A 25,025-nucleotide genomic window follows, 5' to 3' on the forward strand; every position below is an offset into this window, starting at 1 on the left:
GCAACTGCAGCAGCAACAGGCGTAGTAATCAAGGATCCTTCTCAGGAATCAAGAATAGGAGAGGAGTTAATCATGCTTCGAATACCAACATTGGATGCAGCAGGACTACTCCCGATGATGAATGAGGATGTTGATGATGCAGGTGTTGGAGATCGAAGGCGCTTGGATCTCACAGAGAGGGAGCAGGTAGGTGACTCTTATGTTTTGAGTTTTGGAACTTGGCAACACACACTTCGATATTTGATGAATGCGCTCCAAATGACATAACAGGGAGGAGGTTCCTAGGGGGTTTAGGTCCCTCCCTCTACTCACTTTTGCTTTGCAATGGTCACATATGGCTTGACAACTGTTGTCCAGATTGGGGAGGAAATAATTCCACATGTGAGAAGTTATTATTTTTGCCCTGCCTTGACAACAATGGGCTTTGGCTTTTTCAATCCATGGGCAACAGCTATTGCCTTACTAACACAAAGGACATCCTCGGCATCAACATCCTCATCACCAACATCTTCATCATCAACATCTTCACAATCAACATCCTCATCACCAACATCTTCATTATCCTTAGCACCTTCAACTACCAAAATATCCTCCTCCTCATGTGCAATTCCACAGAAGCAATCTCGATGACTACATCTGCAAGATGTTTACTGCCCTTCCCCACATTTACAGAGGGCACACAAATGTTGGGACTTGGAGGATCCTCCAGTACACTAATATTTAGGTCTGGCTCACACATGGCACCCGCGTACACACTTGCACTCTCATCGGGATTTGTGATTTTGATTTCTCCGGGCGCACAGTTGTTTTTTCCGAAGGGCTATCAGAATCAGAACCAGCAGTCTTCCTAAAGAAAGGCCAAGGTCTTATCCTTTCCTTGCCACTTCGTGTAGTGAAAGGCATATTGCCAAATTTTTGTTTATCTAAATACAATTTCCCTTTCAATTTTTTCTTAACGTCTGTAAAAGTGGCATTATCATATTGATGGCGTGACTTAAGCCCTGGGGCATGGGCATTCATAGAAGATGAGAAAGTTGGCGGCCTTGCACTTCTGGTGGCAGTTACAACATGTGGTTCTTGGCCTTGCTCACCTGTCATGTGACAGCCCTCCATATTTTTTGCATTCCTAAAGCAGTGTCACAAGCACCAATAGTGTAGAAAAGGAGCAGTTACAAAATTCACACACGTGCAGTCGTGTGAGCCACAAGATAAATAAACAATAAATAATTGTCTACATGTTAGGCTTAGTCACACAAGATCTAGCAAGTCAGCAATGCAACCTAGTGCTGCCGACTCCAGTCGTCATTAATATGTGCTCTGGGCCCAAGTTCTGGACTTGAAAAAATTAAAAATAAATTGTCTTTTTTTGTCTAATATATGTTGGTGTGTGTTTGCGTGTTAGGCTTAACCGCACAAGTTACAGCAAGTCAGCAACGCAACCTAGTGCTGCCCGACTCCAGTCATCATCAATCTGGGCTCTTGGCCCAAGTTCTAGAGCTGAAAAATAATTAAAATAATTTTTTCTACTTTTTGTAATTTTTTTTCTGTGTACGCACTATTGCACGTGTGTGAATTTTGTAACCACACCTTGGCTACACTATTGGTGCTTGTGACATTGCTTCAAGACCGCAGAAAATATGGAGGGCTGTCACATGACAGGAGATCAAGGCCAAGAACCACATGTTGTAGCTGCCGCCAGCAGTGCAAGGCCATCAACTTCCACATCCACTATGAAGGCCAATGCCCCAGGGCTTAAGTCACGCCATCTATATGGTAAACCAACTTTTACTGAAGTTATGAAGAAAAAATTGAAAGGGAAATTTGCCTTTAGATAAACAAAAAATTGGCAATATGCCATTCACTACACAAAGTGGCAAGGAAAGGATAAGGCCTTGTCCTTTCTTTATGAAGACTGCTATTTCTGATTCTGATAGCCCTTCGGAAAAAACAACTGTGTGCCCTGAGAAATCAAAAACACAAATCCCCGAGGAGAGTGCAAGTGCGTCCGCAGTTGCCATGTGTGAGCCAGACCTAAATATTAGTGTACTGGAGGATCCTCCAAGTTCCAACATTTGTGTGCCCACTGTAAAAGTGGGGAAGGGCAGACAACATCTTGCAGATGTAGACATCGAGGATGCTTCTGTGGAATTGCACATGAGGAGGAGGATATTCTGGTAGTTAAAGGTGCTAAGGATGATGAAGATGTGGGTGATGAGGATGTTGATGCCGAGGATGTCCTTTGTGTAAGTAAGGCAACAGCTGTTGTCCATAGATTGAAAAAGCCAAAGCCCATTGTTGTCATACCGGGACAAAAGACAAAAAAAATCAATTGTCACGTGTGGAATAATTTCCACCCCGATCCGGATAACAGTTAAGCCATATGTGACCATTGCCATGCAAGAGTGAGTAGAGGGAGGGACCTAAACCACCTAGGAACCTCCTCCTTGTTTCGTCACTTGGAACGCATTCATCAAATATCAATGTGTACATCGCAAAGTTCAAAAACTCAAAACGTAACAAGTCCAGTGTCACCTACCTGCTCCATCTCTGTGAGATCCAAGCGCCTTTGATCTCCAACACCAACACCTGCATCATCAACATCCTCATTCGTCATCGGGAGCAGTCCTGCTGCATCCAATGTTGGTATTCGAAGCATGATTGACTCCTAGCCGTGATTCCTGAGAAGGATCCTTGATGACTATGCCTGCTGCTGTTGCTGTGAGTGGATCTTCATCCCAGAAGGGGACCAGGAGGAAGACTACTTGTAGTGTATCCTCCGAAAAACAATTAACTGCTAAACAATTGTTTGCAAGGGCAAACAAGTATGACACCAATCACCCATTTGCAGATTACTGACGCCAGAACAGCTATGCAGGTATTAGATGTGCATCCAGTATCCGCCATTACTGCAGTGGGTTTTCAACAGTTAATTAAGGTCCTGTATCCTCGCTACCAGATCCCTTCTAGATTCCACTTAGCTAGAACAGCAATTCCAAGTATGTACAAGAACATTAAAAAAACCTTATTAATGTCCTCAAAATGCCATTGTACCTACTGTCCTCTTGACCACTGCTATGTGGACAAGTGGGACAGGGCAAACTAAGGATTACATGACTGTGACAGACCACTTGGTAGGTGTATTGCCTTCAACAGCAACAACAGCAGCAACATCTACCATAAGACAGCAGATACAGAGGAAGGCTACTCTTTGTATAACTGGTTTCACTAAGAGGCATACCGCTGAGAACCTCTTAGAAAAACTCAGGGAAATAATTGCTAAATGGCTTACCGCACTGGACTCTCCTCAGGATTTGTGATTTCGGACAATGCCACCAATATTGTGAGAGCATTACATGTGGGCAAATTTCAACACGTCCCATGTTTTGCCCACACAATTAATTTGGTGGTGAAATGTTTTTTAAAAACTGACAGGGTCGTGCAGGAGATGCTCTTGGTGGCACACAAAATATCCGGATATTCGGTGACCTCTTGTTGAAGATTGCATGACCAGCAGATACTGTTAAATTTGCCCTGCCATCAGCTGTTGCAAGAGGTAGTAACTTGGTGGAATTCTACCCTCTATATGCTTCAGTGGATGGAGGAACAGCAAAAAGCCATCCAGGGCTATACATTGGCCTATAACATAGGCCGTGGAGGGTGAATGCACCTTACTCAAGTGCATTGGAGAATAATTTCCATGTTGTGTTAGGTTCTCAAACCCTTTGAACTTGCCACTCGTGAACTTAGTTCAGACACTGCCATCTTGAATCAGGTCATTCCCCTCATCAGACTTTCACAAAAACAGCTGGATAAACTGAAGTAGGAGGTGAAATGGAGCATTTGCGCAAAGTATGTCAGACTAGTGGGTCAAGCCCTTGATTTACTTCACCAGGATCCTAGACTCGTCAGTCTATTGAAATCTGAAAAATATATTTTGGAGACCATTCTGTATCCTAGGTTTAAGGCCTACCTTGTGAGTTTTTTTCCAACAGACCCAAATCTAAAACTGTGCAATGAGCTGTTGGTAAAAAAAATTGTCAGCTGCAGCCGCATGTGTAGCGCCATCATCTCCTCCTTCAGATTCTGCAGCTGCCAGGAAAAAACAAAAGTTTCCTTACTGAATGCCTGCTGGTCATGCAGATTGTTCACCAAAAAATTACATCTGGTCGAGCCTGAGAGAAATGCCTACTAGTGACATGTCTACCATGACTATGTGTGATACGGTCTCCATTCACAGAATGGTTAAGGACTATTTGAGACATAACATCCTAATAGGCATGTCAGACAGTCCCTTTCAATACTGGCAGGAAAAAGGCAATTTGGAGTCCCATACACAAACTGGCTTTGCATTATTAAGTTGCCCACCCTCCAGTGTATACTCCAAAAGAGTTTTCAGTGCAGCTGGCAACCTTGTCAGTGTTCGGCGTAGGAGGTTATTTCCTCAAAATGTGGAAAATATGATGTTCATTAAAATGAATTACAAATTCCATGAGGAAGACCTCTACCAACAATTACATGAAAAAATTACAGAGGCACCTATGGTGGATTCCAGCAGGGACAAACAAATTAATATTGTGTGAGGATGTACACAATGATGGGGATGACGAGGACGAGGATGAGGAAAACTTGTAATATAAAGCCAGTTTGTGTATGGGATCATTTTAATTTCCATGTCCAATGCACATTGGCAGCTTGTTTTATGGCGGTCCAAACAAACCAATCATTTCAGCCACAATTGGTGGTCCTTGTCGCTGAAATGATTGGTTTGTTAAACTGTCCTGTTTCGTATACAACATAAGGGTGGGTGGGAGGGCCCAAGGACTATTCATCTTGCACTTTTTTCCTTTACATTATATGCAGGTTGGGGCATTGCTGCCTGACATTTGAAATTAATGTTCTGGTTGGTTTAGGAACCAATTATTTATTTTTAAATTAATTTATTATCAATTTAACAGCCAGGGGCTGTACCAATGAATTGCTTTTTATTAATTATTTAGCAAGGGGCTGCACCCAATGAATTTTTTTTCATTAATTTATTATCAAGTTAACAGCCAGGGGCTGCACCCAATGAATTGTTTTTTAATTAATTTATTATCAATTTTACAGCCAGGGGCTGCACCAACTGTCAACTATCAATTCTTCAATCCTCAAAGTTATCCCAACCATCATCTTTACACAGTCCTCAACTCTATTAATAATGCTATCAACCAGTTTTGAGCCAGCATGCTGGATGCAACCTCTTGGCCCTTTAACTAGATACAAAAATCAATATTGTGAGCTGTGAGGTGGTCAAAATTGACTGGAAACGAGTGGAAATAAATGTTATTGAGGTTATTAATACTGTAGGATTTTATGTGATTTTAGTTGTTTTTTTTTTCTTAACAAAAAATCCAGATCCAAAACCAAAACACGGAGGTGAGGTTTTGGCAAAACCAATCCAGATCCAAAACCAGGGGAGATCCAAAACCAAAACACAGGGGTCGGCGCACATCTCTAATATTAATATGTATACACAAAACCTAACATAAAGAACCACTTTCTTTTTAATTTCAAGTTAAGGCCCCTAGGGGTACAAGTATCTAAATTAAATTGGTGCACATCTCCAATCTTGCTAGTGCCTCCTCAATTTTATTTGCTCCCCAGATTTTATGAATACCCAAAAAAAAAAAATTTAAATGACTAGAGTCACATTTATATACAGTATAGATATAAGGTGCACTGAGAAGCGATGAAAAAATTAAACCCTTTTTTGATATTTTGCAGGTATTCGTCCATCCTTTCTTTGAGCATACAGAAGTTTTTGTCACATATTGTTTATTCTAAAAACATTGTGATAGGTCAAGTATACAATGTTTTCACTGTGGCACGAAATGAACTGCTTTATGTAATATTTTTTTATTGTATGTTATGAAGAATCTTTGGAAATCTTAGATTCCTCGCTTTAATATAAGATCAAAGGGGATTTGCAGATGCGTTACACTGTAAAAGTGATGAATATAAGAGGACCTTGTTCTCTTAGTTAAAGAGATGGACCAGCACATTTCGCCAGATGGCCAAAACTTCTTAAGAAAAAGGCATTTGAGGTGGCCAGGTGCTGCATCCGTAGCAAGCTGGCATAACCCGCTCCATGAACCAATTTGAGAGGAGACAGAGCAATCTGAGAAGGTGGCAGCTGGAGTTCTTGCAACATCAATAAGAAGATGTAAATTTGTTTATAGTGTATACCGTATGTACAGTATATGTAATGTACAGTATACTTTAACATGTTCAGTGTAAAGTACAGCATAAACAGCATACAGTACTGCCCCAGAGCAGTTGCATACTGCAATGTGTCAAATGCCATATATAATGCGTATATATCTGTGCTGGGGTACATATCTAGCACCCCCAAACTCCCCCCATATTATGTCGCAGAAGGTATCACCCCATATCATCATAACCCCATCAATCCAACAACTCCATCTACAGTACTCCAATTAAGGGGAGGGCAACTCTGCTGTTATATCATGTGGGTTAATGAATGGCTCAATCATTGACACTCATCTCATCAGCATGCTGGTGCCACTGATAATTTTTCTGAAAATCACAGACACTCCATCCAACATTAGGGTGTGCCTGGACAAACCCTGGTACATACTGTATGTGCACATGGCATGTAGTTAGCATCTCAGCATGCGGGACGCCGACGGTCTAAATATTGGCGCCGGAATCCCGACAGAGTTGGGATCCTGGCTCCAGAATCCCAAGCGCCGGAATCCTGAAGGTAAGTATCAGAGGTTAGGAAGGGTTAGGGTTAGGCAATAAGGGGGGAGGGTTAGGTTTAGGGTGCAGGGAGGGGGAGGTTAAGTTCAGGCACTGGGGAGGGATGGTTAGGGGAGTGGTAGAGGTTAGTGTTAGTAGTACTAACCTATGGGTGTTGGGATTCTGACTGTCGTGATGCCACTGTCTGTATTTTGACCGATGGCATCCTGACTGCCAGGATCCCATACCAAACCCGTGCACATACTGTACCTATGAATGCCAATAGTGATTCACAGATGCAAATGAATGCATTTTTGCATATGTCTGACCTATTCTGATTTGGTCTGATCTTTGCTGGATCTATCCTTCTGTTAATGGGTGCTTTCGGAAGGGAACTGGTTGGGAAATGTGAGGGGTTCTGTCTTGTGAGAGTGTTATGGAAGGTTCATGGGTGTGTCATGGGTATGTAGCTAGAGGTCTGTGCTATTCGGAGTCATGCGTAGAAGCCTGTTTCAGGCACATCTCGCTAATGTTGATGGTTACAGATGTGGACAGTTTCCCAATTAAATCCACATGGAAACTTGCATTAACATCAGGTAGATGGAGGCAGAGGAGGAAGTTTATGAAAGTACAGTAATGCTTTCAGTACAGTAATCGTTGTGTCTTTATTGTTATTTATACTACTCATTATTTATACTACTCATTATTTATACTACTCACTACTCAAACATTGATTGTACAGATGTTTTCAAGCTTAAATTGATATACTTTAATGTGCAGTGGGCAAATCTTATAGGAATATAAATCAGCTGTCAAATATTTATCTTCAGTTTGAAATGATACACCAAGGTTCCTTACACTAACAATGTCAGATTATCACAGCTTTCCTCTGACATATAAATTTGAGAGTAGAATTACAGTTTTCAGCATAATAATCATCTTTATACAACAACGTACAGTTTCCTGACCTCCCCTTCTGTTGGAACCTGAGTAGAAAATATAAGACAAAAGGTGATGTCACTACACAATAGGTTGGACTAGTGGTTCCCAAAGTTTCTTGAGTCATTGTGTAATACCCCGCTATGCGTAGTATTACGCTGATACTGTGGATTGCGCTGACATGTATATGAATCTACAACTCCCAGCAACCTTTGCAGCTGCTCAAGAGGTCAGGAGCACAATGTCACATGAGTGTATCAGGTGGTAATGCAAGTAACAGTTGGAGGTGGCAGTTGATCAGGGGAGAGCTGAGGTAACCTTAGGGAAGGAGGAGCTGCACTGCTGAAGTGCTGGTTGACAGAATGGCTGGGTGCATGCGCTGCAGGGTGATGGAGACCAGAATTGTGTGAGGTGGAGATTCTGGAGGTACACACCAGGTGGAGCTGAGATCTAAGACTGGCCACCCCTTCTTGCCAGCCAGGCATCCAACTGTGTCCCTGCAGCTGACGACACATCAAGGCAGACCTAGGGAGGTGGCTGTAAAACTGGAGGCAGACCCTGGAGAGACACTAATAAGAGTCCTGGCTTCCATAGACTGGCAGCCTGAAAGTGTTGCTGAGATGAAAATAAGGAGTCAGTGAGTACTTCTGAGATAGATAGTGCTGAGCTCCAACTGTACCTCAGGAGAGGGTTATACCTATACAGAGCAGCACAGGCAGCGGCAGCCATCACTCTCTGTGTACAATTAAATCTGCATTACCAGACTATATATAACAGGAGGACAATCCCTAATGTCACCCATACTCACCAGAACATAATTACAAAGGAGTCCACATAACCTGGGTAGTAGATTTCCCATATATGTGCACCAACGTTTAAAACTGGCCAGGGGACATTCTTTTGATAGAGAGTTATAATTATTTTGTGTGGGTACATTGGCTATATATTATATGTTAAATATTAGTACAGCAAGATAATGTACAATATGGTTGTCAAATTAGTAACTGGAAGTAGTCATTCCTGAGAATTGGTGATGTGATATAAATGTAAAGTATTGCATAAATATATTATATTGTGCTATATATTGTGATAAATATTTAAGTGTTGTTGCTAACTGTGTGCTTAAGGAGACCCAGAGTTGTTGAAGAGTTCAAACTTAGTAAAGTGAACACAGGGCCTGATTCAGAGCCGGACGCAATTTGCAGACGGTCGTTCAGGAAAAGGGGGTGGCTATTCAAATGAACCATTCTCTCTTTGCGGTTTGTTCACGCCTCTATGTCTGAACGAGCGAACAAAACTTGCGGTCGTTTTTTGGATAACTACACCCCCTGGCCGCTTGCATCCTACGTCATGTCCGCTATTTATTAGATTAATCGAGTACATCGACCAGCCTATGAACTGCTCGCTATTCTTGTGGTTGGTTTTTCCTACCACAATGTTGCAAGCAGTTCTGACTATAAAATAACCCAGTGACGTGGTCAATGACGCTGCTGTATTAATTATGCACACCCATAAAACGCCCGTTTTGACCTTTAAGCACGTCTGCGTTCGGATCTCCACTCCCCGTTTACAAGCACCTTCCCCTGTTACCACCCACAAACACCTCATTCTGTTACTCATATTAGCAGGCATTTGCTATTTAGCGAACAAACGATTTTCGGCTTCACTGACTGGTTCGCGCATGCGTATTATGATCCGTACGCATGCGCAGTTGGGCAAACATCGCTCGGAACGAACGAGCGGCCGCTTTCGAGCGGCTCTGAATCAGGCCCACTGTTTTATTTATCGTGTCATTTATTGTGTTGTTGTTTGGGAACCACCTGCCTCTCTGCTGTGGCGTGGAAAACTAGAAGAAACAGATATACGACTAGAACGGTGGGAAATTACTCATCAATAGATGCTCAAATACACTTTGGGGTATCACAATTACACCCTATAGTATCAGCATTTTGTTCACAGGACCCCTAGGCCAAATGTTTCTTAATGTGAAATTCCATAAAAATTATTTAATTATGTAACTTGTGCCTACCTGTTTTCCCTAGGTTCAGCGCTGTTGTGGTAGACTGGGTTGCGCTTCTGTTTATCAATATATTTTATGAATAGCAGCCACTATCTCTGTTTTTGCCTATCATAGTGATAGTTTGATTTGCCCTGGGCCACCAACCTGTGGCTCCCTTGCAAGTGCCCCATCGCACTCCAGGGTGCCACTACATCCAGTTTCAGAACCTCCAGGTTAGAGGATTTAACAATCGTTAATTATAAAATGATCTAATAGTTGAACTGGCAAACACAGAAGTTCTGGTGTTATGTTGCCGGTTGCTCAGCCATTTCCATCCATCCCCCTTATTGTAAAGTCCGATCCAAAACTTCCCAGCTACCTTTTGTGTGACAATTCTGTGTATAAACTCCTGTAATAACATAACAACATGAATCATAGTAACAATTGATTTAATATAAATGTAAAACTTAATAGAATACGGTGACATTATTCTGAGTACAGTAGCCGTACCTGCTGCTCCTGGTCCTCTATGACTAGAAGGTGTCCTCCCATCATCTCACACTGCTCCTGGCTCTCATTCCATGTCCTCTGTATGTCAACTGAATAGTTATAACAGTTGTCTCCATATTGCAGCCACTTATTAGGACACAATGCACAGCCTGTAAGACATGTTTATATATATATATATATATATATATATATATATATGTATATATATATATATAATGCAAAGGTACTGTTATAGCGCTACACCAAAAATATCTGTATTAATGTCCTTTCAAGCAAATTTTCTAGATTCTTCAAATACACTCCCCGCGTCACAGGTGGCTGCCAATATTCTCCTGAGAGACTGTTGTTGTATCGTCTCGGGTGATAATGGATTTCTAAAAAAGAGGGTGAGAAATAGGCACTCTCTGGTGTAGTATTTAAAATATATAGGAATTCCAAAAGTAAGTAATGTGTATACCTCAGTTAGATTCTTCAAAAGCACATCAGGGGGGTCTTTCTATGGAGCCAATGTGGTGTTTCCTCATGGTTTTAATTTCCGGTTCTGACGGGCAACTTTATCAGGGTGCACCTGGAGTTTTACAGTGATCCACTTGGTCCCCAGTGCTCCTCTCCATGTAATCAGTTGGAAACTTGATTAATAGCACATGTGGGTATATGAAAGAAATTGCGCTCTCATAGTACAGTAATTTACTATGGGTTTTAATGTATGCAACAAAGATTTTTCAAAAAACAAAACAAACTACAGAAACAAAAGCTCTTACATTGAGATGGGTAGTTCTGGAATAGAAAAATGCGTGTAACAACCACACAGCACCTCTAGAGTGGATCACTGTAAAACTCCAGGTGCACCCTGATAAAGTTGCCCATCAGAACCGGAATTAAAATTATGAGGGAACACCACATTGGCTCCATAGAAAGACCCCCCTGATTTGCTTTTGATGAATCTAACTGAGGTATACACGTTACTTACCTTTGGAATTCCTATATATTTTTAAATACTACACCAGAGAGTGCCTATTTCTCACCCTCTTATATATATGTGTATATATATATATATATATATATATAATCACAATCTGTTGCATTACCACTCTCATATCTGTGGTGCTGCTCTTCCCTGTGGTGCCTGCCCTACATATTACAGCATGTTTGTTTAGTCTAATTGAGCTTGAAAAAGTCAAAAGAATTGAACAAAACGCGTTGCTGCCCTCTAAGAATATTTTTATTTGTACCGAGCTAAGGTGGCTTACTATTACTAACACCCAGGTGAGGGGCTTATGTGTTGCAAGGACGGTGCCCCTTGCATCTATTGTGTTGACTGCAAGCACAATGTGAAATCCCAGCAGCTTTTGTAATAAGAACTCCTACCAACACAGCCGGCGGGACAAAGTGGTAAGAGCAAGCCGCGAGGAGTCTGAGGTGCGGAGTGGACATTGAAGTAATAGCCGCTACCGAGAGAGTGTGTGTACACACACACAGGATTGCCATTCGGGCGGGCCCCCACGGCAAGAGCAAGCCGCGAGGAGTCAAATGTCTGGAGAGTATATAACACTGACAGCCACCACAAAGAAAGAGTGTGTGTACACACTCAGGAGTACCACACCAGCTCTTTACGCTGATGGAATTTCACTAAAGGTAGCGGGTGCACTTATGTCACAAACAAAAGGAGAGGGTTATATCTATACAGAGCAACACAGACAGCGGCAGTCCTCACTCTCTGTGTATAATGACATCTGCATTACCAGACTATCACAGGAGGACAATCCCTAATGTCACCCATACTCACCAGAACATAATTACAAAGGAGTCCACATAACATTTAATCATATGCTGCTCAGTAGGGCCGTTGTTATGGTGTTTGGCGCCGTCCTGCAAGCTATTAAATTTGTGCCCATCCTTCTAGCTTTCTACAAAGGGACAGTGCGCGCCGTAGGCGCACAGTGCACAAAGGGGCGTGGTCTCACTAAAGGGGGCGTGGTCACACAATAGTATCCCCAATTCAAATTAAACCTCATAGTAGCACAATCTTATTCACATTACCCAGCACATACTGCACATAATTCACATTACACCACATAGTAGTGTCCCTTATTCCTGTTATGACACACAGTAGTGCCCCTTATACATAATGCCCATAGCAGTGCCCCTTATGCAATGCCCACATTAGTAGTGCCCCTTTTGCAATGCCCACAGTAATAGTGGTGTCTCTTTTGCAATGCCCCCCTGTAGTTACAGTGCCCCCTATGCAATGCCCGCTGTAGTAGTACCCCTTATGCAGTGCCCCCAGTATTAGTGCTCCTTATGCAGTACCCCCAGTAGTGCCCCTTTATGCAGTACCCACAGTAGTAGTGCCCCTTTTGCAGTGGCCCAGTAGTAGTGCCAGGTCAGGTGGGGAGGGAAGGAGAGCCAGGTCAGGTGGGGAGGAGAGGATAAAGGAGGGGACTCGACCAGTTGGACCAGGTCACTGGCCTGATTCATGGCTCTTTGAAAAGGGGGTGAAGCCAAATGTCAGGAAGGATGGGGCTCAACTGCAGGCCGCGGCAGGCAGCTCAGGTACAAGAAAAAAAAATTGGTTTATCAGAGGGATGTGGCCGGGACCCAGGGGCAGCGCTGCTGGTGAAGAGGCTCAGCCTGCTGCTTGGCTGTCATTCAGTTTGACAGCACACAGCACAGCAGGCTCAGCAGCGCAGAGGAGAGCAAGGAGGGGGCCGGCCATAGTAAAAAGAAGACTAGTGGTGCTGCCCGTCAGTGGAGGAGCCGCTCAGCCAACTGCCTGTCTGTCATTAAACAGCAGGTCTCACAGCTACAGAGGGGAGAAAGAGGAAGACCCGGCTAGGGGGAACGAGCTGCAATGCCGCCGGTGGTGGTAAGGAGCTCAGCTGCTCATGAGTGACAGCAGGTAAGGCACAGAGTCAGCACAACAGGGAGGAGTGAGGAGGGGAGAAAGGGGATGCCCTGCCAAGAGGAGGGGGAATGTTCTGAACAGGAGAGTGTGTGTGAGCGGCTCTTCATGCACACAGTGTGTGTAATGCTTTTGTTTTTTTTTCCTGTATGCAGCACTACAGGGGCATTACCATATGGGCACTACTACAAGGGCATTAACATATGGGCACTACTACAGGGGAATTACTATATGGGCACTACTACAGGGGCATTAACATATGGGCACTACTACAGGGGCATTACCATATGGGCACTACTACAGGAGCATTACTTTATGGGAACTACTACAGAGGCATTACTATATGGGCACTACTACAGGGGCATTACTATGGGGGCATTACCATATGGACACTAGTACAGGGGCATTACTATATGAACACTACTACAGGAGCATTAACATATGGGCACTACTACATGGGCATTACTATATGGGCACTACAACAGGGGCATTACCATATGGGCACTACTACAGGATCATTACTTTATGGGCACTACTACGGGGGCACTACTACAGGGGCATTACTATATGGGCACTCCTACAGGAGCTTTACTATATGGGCACTACTACAGGGGCATTAGTATATGGGCACTACTGCAGAAGGATTACCATATGGGTACTACTACAGGGGCATTACTTTATGGGCACTACTACAGGGGCATTACTAGATGGTCACTACCACAGGGGCATTACTGTATGGGCACTACTACAGGGGCATTACCTCAGGGGTCATTACAATAGGTGTACTGCTTAAGGGGGCATTACTATAGGGGCACTGTTGCAGGGGGCATTACTATGGGGGAATTACCAGGGGGGCACCAAATTACTGTGTTGCCCCGTCTTACCTAAATCCTAGTTTTGGCCCTGATATGATGACAGTCATACTTTGGTAAATCTGTAAATTAATAGAATAGTGATATAATGACAGCCACAAACACTTCAGTTGTGTGACTGCAACATTAATTATCTGCTGCACTATGACGGCATGTAGAAAAACAGATCTGTATGAAGAGCCATATACTGTATATTCCGGCTGTGTGGCCAAAATATAAGATGATCCGTATACTGTTCCTGCCTGCAGATTAGCAGAGTTATAGCATCTAAACAACTACACATACTCAGGCTGTGCTGCCGTAATTTAGATAGATTGCAGCATTGTGACAGCCAATAAGCTGCATCAGAGGCGTCACCGTTGGTGTCACCCGGTGTGGTAGCTCATGGTGTCACCCCCCATCCCCACATGGGCCTTGTATCACACCACACGGAATCCTTAGTACTGTTTTTGTACTACAGGTTGAGTCTCCCATATCCAAATATTCCGAAATACAGAATATTCTGAAATACGGAATATTTTCAGCATGACTGAGATAATGAAACCTTTGATTTTTGATGGTGTAATGTACATGAACTTTGTCTAAGGCACAAATGATTAAAAATATTGTATAAAATAACCTTCAGGCTGTGTGTATAGGGTATATATGAAACATTAATTAATTTTATGTATGTACACAAACTTCTTTGATGCACAAAATTATAAAAAATATTGTATAAAATGACCTGCAGGCTGTGTGTATAAGGTGTATATAACACATAAATGTATTCTGTGTGTATATTGGGGTCCCATTCCCAAGACATTTCATTATAATATGCACATATTCCAATATACAGAATATTCTGATATCCATAATGCCCCTGGTCCCAAGCATTTTGGATATGGGAGACTCAACCTGTATTACTAAATGCAATGGCAATAGTCATAAAATAAACAGCTAACAAAACTAACATTATACCTTGAAAATACAATATCTCAGGTAAAACATAATAACATTTACATAAGTGTTATGCAAACTAAACTCAATGCCTAAATTATTTGACTCAACAGTTTCATGACTTACTAGCCACAAACTTAGACTGTAAAACCGTTTTGCATTGCAATGAGAGTTTTCATGTGTTAGCCAAGATTCGGAAGGATAACATAGGGATGAAGACATTAAGAGACACTCTAATGAACAGCATGCCAAACCATATTAAATTTATTATATTCAGCAAAGTATATCACACAAAGTATTCATTAGCACACCTCTATAATAAATTTGTAGTAATACCATAAAAAACATAAACAGTAGCAAATACAGAAGCATTTTAGCACTTAATGAACATCTCCATAAAAAAATAAAAACTTTCCTTTCCTGGCCTTCACAGCTGCAACCTTGTGAATCACTTAATCAAAGTCAATGCCTTTTGCTGTCTCACTTTCTACTGATAGAATTGCAAGGTCTGAAAGCCTTGACTGTCCCATGGTAGATTGCAAATAGTTCTTTAGAAGTTTCAGCTTTGAAAAGCTCCTCTCACATGAAGCCACAGACACACAAATCTTCACAAATAATTTTAGACTTAGTGAAAGGTTTGGTAGAGATTCTACAAAGTCCCATTCAGCTATGAATTAAAAAATATCTAATATTACCCAATCTTTGGTTTTTTCCAGATCAATCTTTGCTGCTTTCAGGTGCCTTCTCAGCCTTGGTATTTCTATTAAAAGTGCACTTTCAGATAACTCATCATAGAAAGTGGTCAATTTTGGAACGGACACCTTTAACTGTTCATCAGTGGCAGATATGAGACTCTTCGCTTGAACAGCTTCAAACATGGCTGATATTTTCTGGATGGCTCATGATCTGATCTGAAGTTCAGAATGAAAGTGATCAATGCACTCAAGCATCGCCCTCCTATTTTCTTCTTGAAGAGAGAGTCCAGCATCACTTGCTTGTTCCCCTGCCAACCTCTTCTTGACCCTGGCTCTTCTCTGTACTGCAATTCCATATTCATCTGACTTTGAATTGCCTGTTCAATTGCATGCTCCACTAGTTGACCGCATTCATCATGCAAAAAAAGTTTGTGCCTCTAACTTTGTCACCACCTTGTCAAGAGTTAAGCCCTTTGTCTGCAGGTACTGCTGTGTTAGATTAACTTCCTGAAGTACATTACACCAGACGTATAGGTAGCACATAAAAGTGAAATCACAGACAGCAGGCAAAAGAGTTTGTGCTGCTCCCCTTGTGTCCAAATTTTCATGTAGATCACAAAGAGCTTCGATCGCCTCCACAAACTTATCAAACTTCTCCTTGACTGGTGTAACAGCAGCATAATGAGCACTCCAGCGTGTTGTTGACAGCCTTTTCACTGAGACTCCAGTATGTTCCATTAACACATCCCATCGATGGGTGAAAGTAGCAAAGAAAGAAAACATTATTTCAAGAGTCCCAAAAAATGTCACACATGATGCATTTTCAGCAAAATAATGCTGACCACACAAATTAAGCGAATGGTCCACACATCCACTAAAAATAGCCTTCCTGTTCTTTTTTTTTTAAGAATGGCTTGCACACCTCCATGGATTCCAGCCAGAGTGGAAGAATTATCATAGCCTAGAGAGCGGGACATCATTATGTCCAGTCCATCATTTTCCAGTGTTTTAAGAATGTCAGAACTGATGTCAGCAGCTGTTTTCCCCTTTAAGGGAAAAAATCCAAGAAATACTTCTTTTACTTCAACTTTCATAACGTTGATTTTTACATATCTGGTGTGAGGTTCTGAATTTGTTGTGGACCCGGGGTGGTGATAGGAGCAGACACAGAAGCTGTCTTAAGTGAAAAAGTGGAGTTTTTAATAAGTGACTTAGAAGACATGGGAATGGCAAATAAAAATTCCAGGTATAGCACTAAAGTGCACTTGATAACTGTAGTGGGGGTTAATGGGAAATGTCCAGATAAAGACAGGCAGGAACAGTCCAGTAAACAAATATAGTGAGCTGTAACAGAGTGCAGATATGATGAACTGTAACTGAATGCAGGAATGATGAGCTGTAATAAATGCAGGCTGTGGTAATGAAGTCCAGCTGGGAGTGAAGGGAGGCAAGGTGTAGGGAACAGAAGGTTCAGGTGCTCAGGCAGGTGAAAGGTATGTGGAGGGTGCAGGGTAAATCCAGCAGGTTGGAGCAGGCAAGGTTCAGGCTAGTAGCGTAAACAGGCAGGCAGGTAAGGCACAGGTACTCTCTATCAGCCGCAGCTGAGAAACACATTGCACTGGCAAAAGAAGGAAGGGTCTGGACCTTCCTAAATACTCAGTGCTGCGCTGTGACTGGCTGGAATGAGCACATGACCTACCAGGATTGGACAGCCAGAATCACATGGCCACAGGCAAGATGGCGGTGCCCATGCCAAGGGAACGGAAACACCACCAGACCTCACCAGGCCTAGTGACAATGTGCCCACACAGAACCATGCACAGCCAATGCCCCTCGCCAAATACCAGGCTTCTACGGATGGGCAGCATGGAACCTCTTGATGAGTGCAGGAGCATGGATATCTCAGGCATCGGTCCAACAACATTCCTCTGGGCCATAGCCTCTCCAGTCCTGTAGGTACTGCAAGTGTCCTCTGCGGAGACGGGAATCCAAGACCTGGGAGACCTTAAACTCAATGCCCCTTTCAGTCTGGACATGGGGAGAAGCAGGACAGACACTGTGAAATTTGTGTAGCCCCAGGGGTTTCAACAGGGAGACATGAAAGGACTTGGGAATTTTCAGATAAGGGGGTAGTTGAAGGCGATAAGCCATGGGGTTAATGACTTCTATGATGGAGAAGGGCCCGATGAAGCGTGGAGCAAATTTCATGGATGGCACTCAAAGTCATAGGTTCCGGGTGGACAACCAGACCTTGTCTCCAACTTGCATACGTGATATTTTCCTATGCTTCTTATTAGCTTGAAATTTGTAATGGGAGAACGCCTTCTCCAGGTCAGTACGAACTTGAGACCAGATTGAAGCAAATTTCCGTACAGTGTCTTTTACAGCTGGGACATCAAAGAGGGGCAGGCTTTGAACTTCAGGGACCTGAGGATGAAGGCCGTAGACCACTTGGAATGGTGTTTGGTTTGTGGAAGAGTGGTAGGAGGCGTTATGAGCAAATTCAGCCCATGGCAGCAAAGCAGACCAATTGTCCTGGGAAGATGTCATAAAAATCCTCAGGAAGGTCTCAAGGTCTTGATTAACCCTCTCAGTGGAACCGTTGCTTTGTGGGTGATAAGCCTTAGAAAAATTTAGATTTACTACAGAACATGAGTCTCTCCAAAATTTTGCTGTGAACTGAACACCACGCTCAGAGACTATCTCAGCTGGAAGACCATGGAGACGGAAAGTATGTTGAACGAACAAGTGAGCCGCGTCAGGGGCAGAAGGCAATTTCTTTAGTGGTATATAATGGACCATTTTAGAGAATCGGTCTACTACGACCCAGATGGTAGTGAACCCTTGAGAATTCAGCAGATCCGTGACGAAGTCCACGGAGAGATGTATCCATGGACATTATGGAATAGGTAGTGGCAATAACTCACCAGCTGGTGCCTGACGTGCATGGGCTCATCTATAGGAGGATGGGGTGGATGGGTAGGCAAGGGAGACGTAAATGACCTTTGCCGGTCAGTTCTGTGCTTTTCAGCCTGATGTTCTCTGAAGCGTAGGTCAATTTTGTTGCAGAGTGAGATCATATCATTTAAATTAGTAGGAAGCTCACGGGTAATCAGATCATCTTTTAATCGGTCGGACAGACCATGCCAAAATGCTGAGGTGAGGGCCTCCTCATTCCACTTAAGCTCTAATGCCAAGATTTTAAACTGTATGGCATATTGGCTGACAGGACGGTTTCCTTGTCTCAGGGTTATGATGCTGGACGATGCTGACACTGTGCATCCAGGTTCATCGAAAATCCTCCTGAATGAAGACACAAAGTCTGTACAGTTATCCAGCAGCGAGTCTGAATGCTCCCAGAGTGGGGAGGCCCAATCCAGAGCCGAGCTGGTCAGCAAGGACACGATGTATGCCACTTTGGTTTTAGTGGTGTGGAAGTTATCAGGCTGAAATGTAAAGTGTATATCACACTGATTTAAAAAGCTATGACAGAGCTTAGGATTGCCATCAAATTTGCTTGGCATGGGTAGATGTAGACGAGGGGATACCCTGGTCCCTGTATTACCAGGCACAGGAGGAGGTGAAGTTGCTGATACCCCAGGGGTGATTAACGAGGTTTGCAGATTATCTTGGCATGTAGACATATCCTGTAGGAACTGGGCCATTTGATGTTGCATAGCTTCCATGTTTTCTAAACGACCAGCAATACAGCAAAATAAATCCACTCCAGACTCCTGTTCCATGGCCAGATCCATGGGGCCAGTGCAAACTGTGAGGTTCTGAATTTGTTGTGGACCCGGGGTGGTGATAGGAGCAGACACAGAAGCAGACTTAAATGAAAAAGTGGAGTTTTTAATAAGTGACTTAGAAGACATGGGAATGGCAAATAAAAAGTCCAGGTATAGCACTAAAGTGCACTTGATAACTGTAGTTAGGGTTAATGCAAAATGTCCAGATAGTGACAGGCAGGAACAGTCCAGTAAACAAATATAGTGAGCTGTAACAGAATGCAGGAATGATGAGCTGTAACAAATGCAGGAATGATGGGCTGTAACAAATGCAGGCTGAGGTAATGAAGTCCAGCTGGGAGTGAAGGGAGGAAAGGTGCAGGGAACAGCAGGTTCAGGTACTCAGGCAGGTGAAAGGTATGTGGAGGGTGCAGGGTAAGTCCAGCAGGTTGGAGCAGGCAAGGTTCAGGCTAGTAGCATAACAGACAAGCAGGCAGGTAAGGCACAGGTACTCTATCTCAGCTGCAGCTGAGAAACACATTGCACTGGCAAAGGAAGGAAGGCTCTGGACCTTCCTAAATACTCAGTGCCGCGCTGTGACTGGCTGGAATGAGCACATGACCTACCAGGATTGGACAGCCGGAATCACATTGCAGCAGGCTAGATGGCGGTCCCCATGCCAAGGGAACAGAAACACTGCCAGACCTCACCAGGCCTAGTGACAATGTGCCCGCACAGAACCACGCGCAGCCAATGCCCCTCGCCAAACATCAGCACTGCTGCCAGAGACCCCCCGCCATAACGACCTCACCGGTAATACCCGGTGACTACCATGCCAAAAAACCCTGGCCATGACATCTAGTCACTTCAAACATCTGGTCAGTATGTGATATGTCAGGTGTGCTGTCAAACATGATCCCAAAATAGTTTGCAGACTTTATGTCAATGACAAGCTTCTCCTTCACATGGTTTGCCAAGGCACTTATAAACTCATTCTGAGTGTTTGATGCTAGATGAGAGACTGACACTTTAAGTTTATATGTGCTCTGTTTTAATCTCATAAGGTGCTCTTTTAGCACTGGATCATATTTTGACAGCATCTCAACCATCTCAAGAAAATTCAATTTATTTAATGAAGTTTCATCTTCCTTGTGGCCATGGAATGCTAAATTCTGCTTGGCAAGATACAATGATATATCAAGCAATCTATACAAGTTGTCCCTCCACATTTTCTTCTCCATTTCCATTAAAGAAATACTTTTGGCGTCAATGGTTTTGTGCAGCCTAAGCTTTGCTGCTAATGTTTTCCACTTTTCAAGGCAACATAGGTGCTCTTCGGATGTCTCATGGTTACATACTTTAGGGTTCAGTTTCCACCACATCTGAAACCCAGTCACAAATTTGGATGTACTGTAGTACTAACTACAAACAGTCGGCAGCAAAAACAGTATAATTTGTTGCTGACAACTGAGTAAATCATCCATGACCGTAGAATTTTCTCGCCATTTGGCATCATCTTGTAAAACCACTCTTTTGAAAGCTGACGTTCACCACCCTTTGCTTTTCCATCTGAATCTTGCCTTGCCACTACACTGAAAGGTCCATCTTTGTTCTGGAAATAAGCACTTCCCTTTTTGATGATTTCAACCCATAAGTGATCTGGAACTGATATTTCCCAGAAAGAAACATCATGGAAAATTTGCAAATCTTTCTCCATAACATTACTCATCTCCGTTGCAGTATCAAGTCACTTTCAGCACTTTCTTCTGCTTGACATTCTTCCATTTCCACTCCTTGTTTTTCTGCTGTAAGTTCAGCAATTTGCACTTCTTGCTCTTCTGTAGAATGCATGCAATCATCTGAAGAATTAGTATTATCAATTGGAGACTGACACGGAGGAGCTGTGGGCCTGATTCAGACCCACTCGCGAGCGCTATGTGCTCTTCAGCGGGTTGATGGTGGCCAAGTGCGCATGCGCACATCAGAGCTGGCTCTGTCGTGCTCATGCGCAAGACCCGGATAGCGATGGGCAAACCGTTGCTCTTGGTCTCGTACCAAAGGGGGTGTGTTGTCAATGTTGACTGACAGCACGCCCCCTTTGGTGGGCGGGCCGGGGAGTGGCTGCCCAAACAGAGGCATTCCTATGTGAACGCCTCCATTTGGGGGCGGCCCCACTGACATCACAAGTGATGTCAGTGGAAGAGATTTCTGCTCTGTTTGAGCCAAAATTTCTCTGGGGCTAGTGGCAACGAGACCCTACCACAAGGTCTTGACCATCGCGACCATCTTCTTGGCCGCTCGCTATAGCTGTGGGTGGTCACCCACAGCTATGCGAGCGGCCAGGAGGCCGCTCTAAAAAACAAGAAGGCCGGCCCTGATTCAGACCGAGCGCTCTGTCAGAGCGTCCGGCTCTGAATCAGACCCTGTGTCTTTTGATGAACCCTGGCCATCATCCTGCCTTTTGACAAATTTAAGCATTGTTCCAGCTTGCATTTTCAGTGCTTTTTTTCTTGTTTCTTTTGTCTTCCTTTGCTGGCATCCACTTGGCCTCTTTGCTTTATGTACACCATGCAGCATGATTGAATATCACTGCACAATATTGTCAAAACCGGATAATTGGCGAAGACAGAATCTGTTTGCAATCAGACGCACAATGCAATTCAGTGCTGTTTTCCCCGCATACATACATTTAAAAGCAATGGTCCCGTAACGCAAAAAGGATAATTATTACTTGGTTTAAACGCAATGTCAGTATACTGTATAAAGAAATGTTTTCTGTAACTATGGCTTAGTAAATGATAATTGAACTGTGTGTGGAACCGTACTGATCGACTCTGTTTCCACAGCGTTCCGGTGACATCAATATGAAGATCAGAACATGCGGCTATGAAATATGAATGTTAGAGAGAATATCTATTTGAAATGTTGTTTTCCATAGCAGCTTAGATTTGCAGGTGGGGGATACAAAAGGAGGTTGGAGACCTTTTGTATCCATTTGGAATTGTCCAATAAATGCCCTGTAACAGAATTCTAACCTTTACCAAAAGACAATAACATGGTGTAGGCCTGTTTACATTTTTGTCCAAAGGACTGGTTATTCCAGTCTAATCAATAGAGCTAGCTAGCTGGGAGTAGAATCTAATTCAGGTAACCAAAAGGATACTCCCTTTCTGATGACCTCACAGGTAAAAGGGGGTGGGAACATAGCATGCACACACTTGGAGAAACAGACTGGGACACACTAGCAGATTTTTGGAAGGAAGAGAGAGGTTCACTCCCTGACAAGACAACGGAAGAATGGGTCTCAGTCCCTCTGGGTTATAGCTGAGTATAAAATGTGCAATATTTAGCCTATTTGGGTGTCTGTAGCTATGTTTGGTGGTAATCTGTTATTAGCTTAGCATGGTGTGTGGTTTGTAGTTTTCTAAAGATATTCATGGGTCTGTGTTGGCATGCAGTGGATGATGTGTTGTCTGGTCTGTGCTTTTCATCTGCACTGTAGGGTACAGTGGTTTGTTGTCAGCATGCAGGAAAGGGATTGATTGTGGAATTGTTGTGATATTTGTGAATGATTGATGCTGGTTGATTGAGATCCTCTGGTGTGTTCTGTGTTTGGGCCTTGCCATGTGTTCTGTGTTTGGGCCTTGCCATGTGTTCTGTGTTTGGGCCTTGCCATGTGTTATTTGCGGAGTTGCAGCTTGGTGCAGGATGGAGTTTGCCTAGGGATCATGAGGCTTGCAAACAAAGGAAAAACATGTGCTTCGGCCCTTCCCCCTCCCCACGGTCTAGTGAATACTGGATGAGGTCTGTTGTAGGTTCAGAGACCATGCGGTTTGGACAATAGGGCAGGAAGCATTCCCAACCCCCCTCACGCACAAACACGCACACCATCACCAGCCATCTTGAACATGTGCTCACAGCAGACATTGATATATCTCTCATTGTATTTTAATGTGTCTCTTTCTCTCTCTCTCGTTCTCTCTCTCAGTCTGATATTGCTCATTGTATTTTGATCTTTAATAACCATTTTATGTATTTTAACTGTACCTTATGACCTAATGTTTGTACAATTTATTTGCGCTCATTATTAGATCATAGCGTTGTAACATCTGTACTTTTAACCAGAATAATAATCTTTAGCGCTTTGGAACGCTATTCAACTGTCTCGGTATTTCATTAATGGTATAATCAAAATAGCGACATCTTGTGGTTTTAGAAGGTATAGGCAGGGTTTTGTCTTAGAGGTTTTTAGGCAGGGTTTTGTCTTAGAGGTTTATAGGAAGGAATATATTAAAAAGGTATTTGCAAATTTTACAATATAAAAATGCATAATAGAATTTTTTTGCAAAATAAATTCAAAATATGTAAAATGTAAATCTATTGTATATAGTACAGGCAAAGGAAGGAAAACCTTGGACCATGTGATTCTGCTGTTACCCTGCCAGGTTAATTATAGGTGGGGAAGTTAATTTCAATATTTAAATATACCCTGTGAGTCAATGAGAAAAGGTGTATATTTTACCCCTAATAAGTCAATATTGAAATCAATGCAGGGTTCAAAAACATGCAAAATTTAGAAAAGGCAAACAATACATTTTGAAAAACAATAAAAAGTAATGTTAATATATCTATACAGATGTGTCCTCATACACCAGGTTGCTTAAGAATCTTCTAGCATTGGGCATCTTCTTTGCTTGTTTCTATCTAAAAATGCATCCTAGTTGCAATGTAATGTGACTAGGATGTAAAAGGAGGATTAATTTGATATGTGACACTCAGGGCCGTAAGTAGGGTAGTGCGGCCTGTGCCATGGCACAGGGCACCGCAGGGCAGGGGGTGCTGTTTGGGCCTGTCAATGTTTATTATCATTATCACTTGTAGCTTCCTCTTCTTTTATCCCCAGCATCTCCTGGCCTCCCCTATCTCTCCCCTGGCCCTTCCCCATGAGGCCATGGCCCTTTCTCAGGTGCTCTATATTATGTCCCTATTTATCTCCAGCATCTCCTGGCCTCCCCTATCTCTTCCCTGGCCCTTTCCCATGAGGCCATGGCCCTTTTTCAGGTGCACTATCTTATGTCCCTATTTAAAAAATGGGGGGGGATGCCAATGCTCTCTCTGGCACAGGGTCAAAAAAGTCTAGTAACGGGTCTGATGACACTTGTATATCTGTGTGCAATTGAGTCTCTGAATCTGTATATAAAGTGCAGTAGTAGCAGCTGCAGCTTTCTTCCAATATAAGCTCTGTTCTAATCTGTATCCAGACACAATATACAAGTGTCATATATCAAATTAATCAGCACAGTCTCCTTGTGCGTACTATAGTAGTCACATTGCATTGTGACTGAGACTCATTTTCAGCAAACAAAGATGCCCAACGTTAGCAGAGCTGTACGGGACCTGGCAGCTCACTCATACCAGACATCTTGCGCTGTATAACATATCAAGGATAGATGTATGAGTACACATCTATAATGATGTTAACATAAAGAGCAATACACAGACCAATACCAATTAATAATTTAAAATGAGCCATTTTAAATATGCTCCTTAGGGTAGAGACAGTGGGGGCGATTCAATTGTTTGCATCCGTGGCTGATGGCTCAGGGCAGATGAGCAGAAATGTTCAATAAGTCAGCACTTTGGGCACCTAAATGGGAGTTTGGGCACCCTAAGTAGGACTTTGCCGCTTTAAGGGTTTAGCCC

The 25,025-nt window shown here is 43.1% G+C and overlaps 1 protein-coding gene across 1 annotated transcript in view; it reads right to left on the reverse strand.

The window, feature by feature from the left end:
* Positions 1-7,609: 7,609 nt before the first annotated feature.
* The window catches only part of LOC148514820 (killer cell lectin-like receptor subfamily B member 1B allele B), a 70,788-nt gene continuing 53,372 nt past the window's right edge, over positions 7,610-25,025 (reverse strand). Inside the window, exons 7-9 of the mRNA XM_088480952.1 lie at positions 10,190-10,338; positions 9,970-10,088; positions 7,610-7,727 (exon numbers count right to left, since the gene is read on the reverse strand). Coding sequence (XP_088337078.1) covers positions 7,610-7,727; positions 9,970-10,088; positions 10,190-10,338 — 386 coding nt within the window. The remainder of the gene's footprint in view (positions 7,728-9,969; positions 10,089-10,189; positions 10,339-25,025) is intronic.

The sequence above is a fragment of the Taudactylus pleione genome, unplaced genomic scaffold (assembly GCF_031769625.1).
Source record: "Taudactylus pleione unplaced genomic scaffold, aTauple2 ptg000258l, whole genome shotgun sequence".
NCBI classification, from domain to species: domain Eukaryota; kingdom Metazoa; phylum Chordata; class Amphibia; order Anura; family Myobatrachidae; genus Taudactylus; species Taudactylus pleione.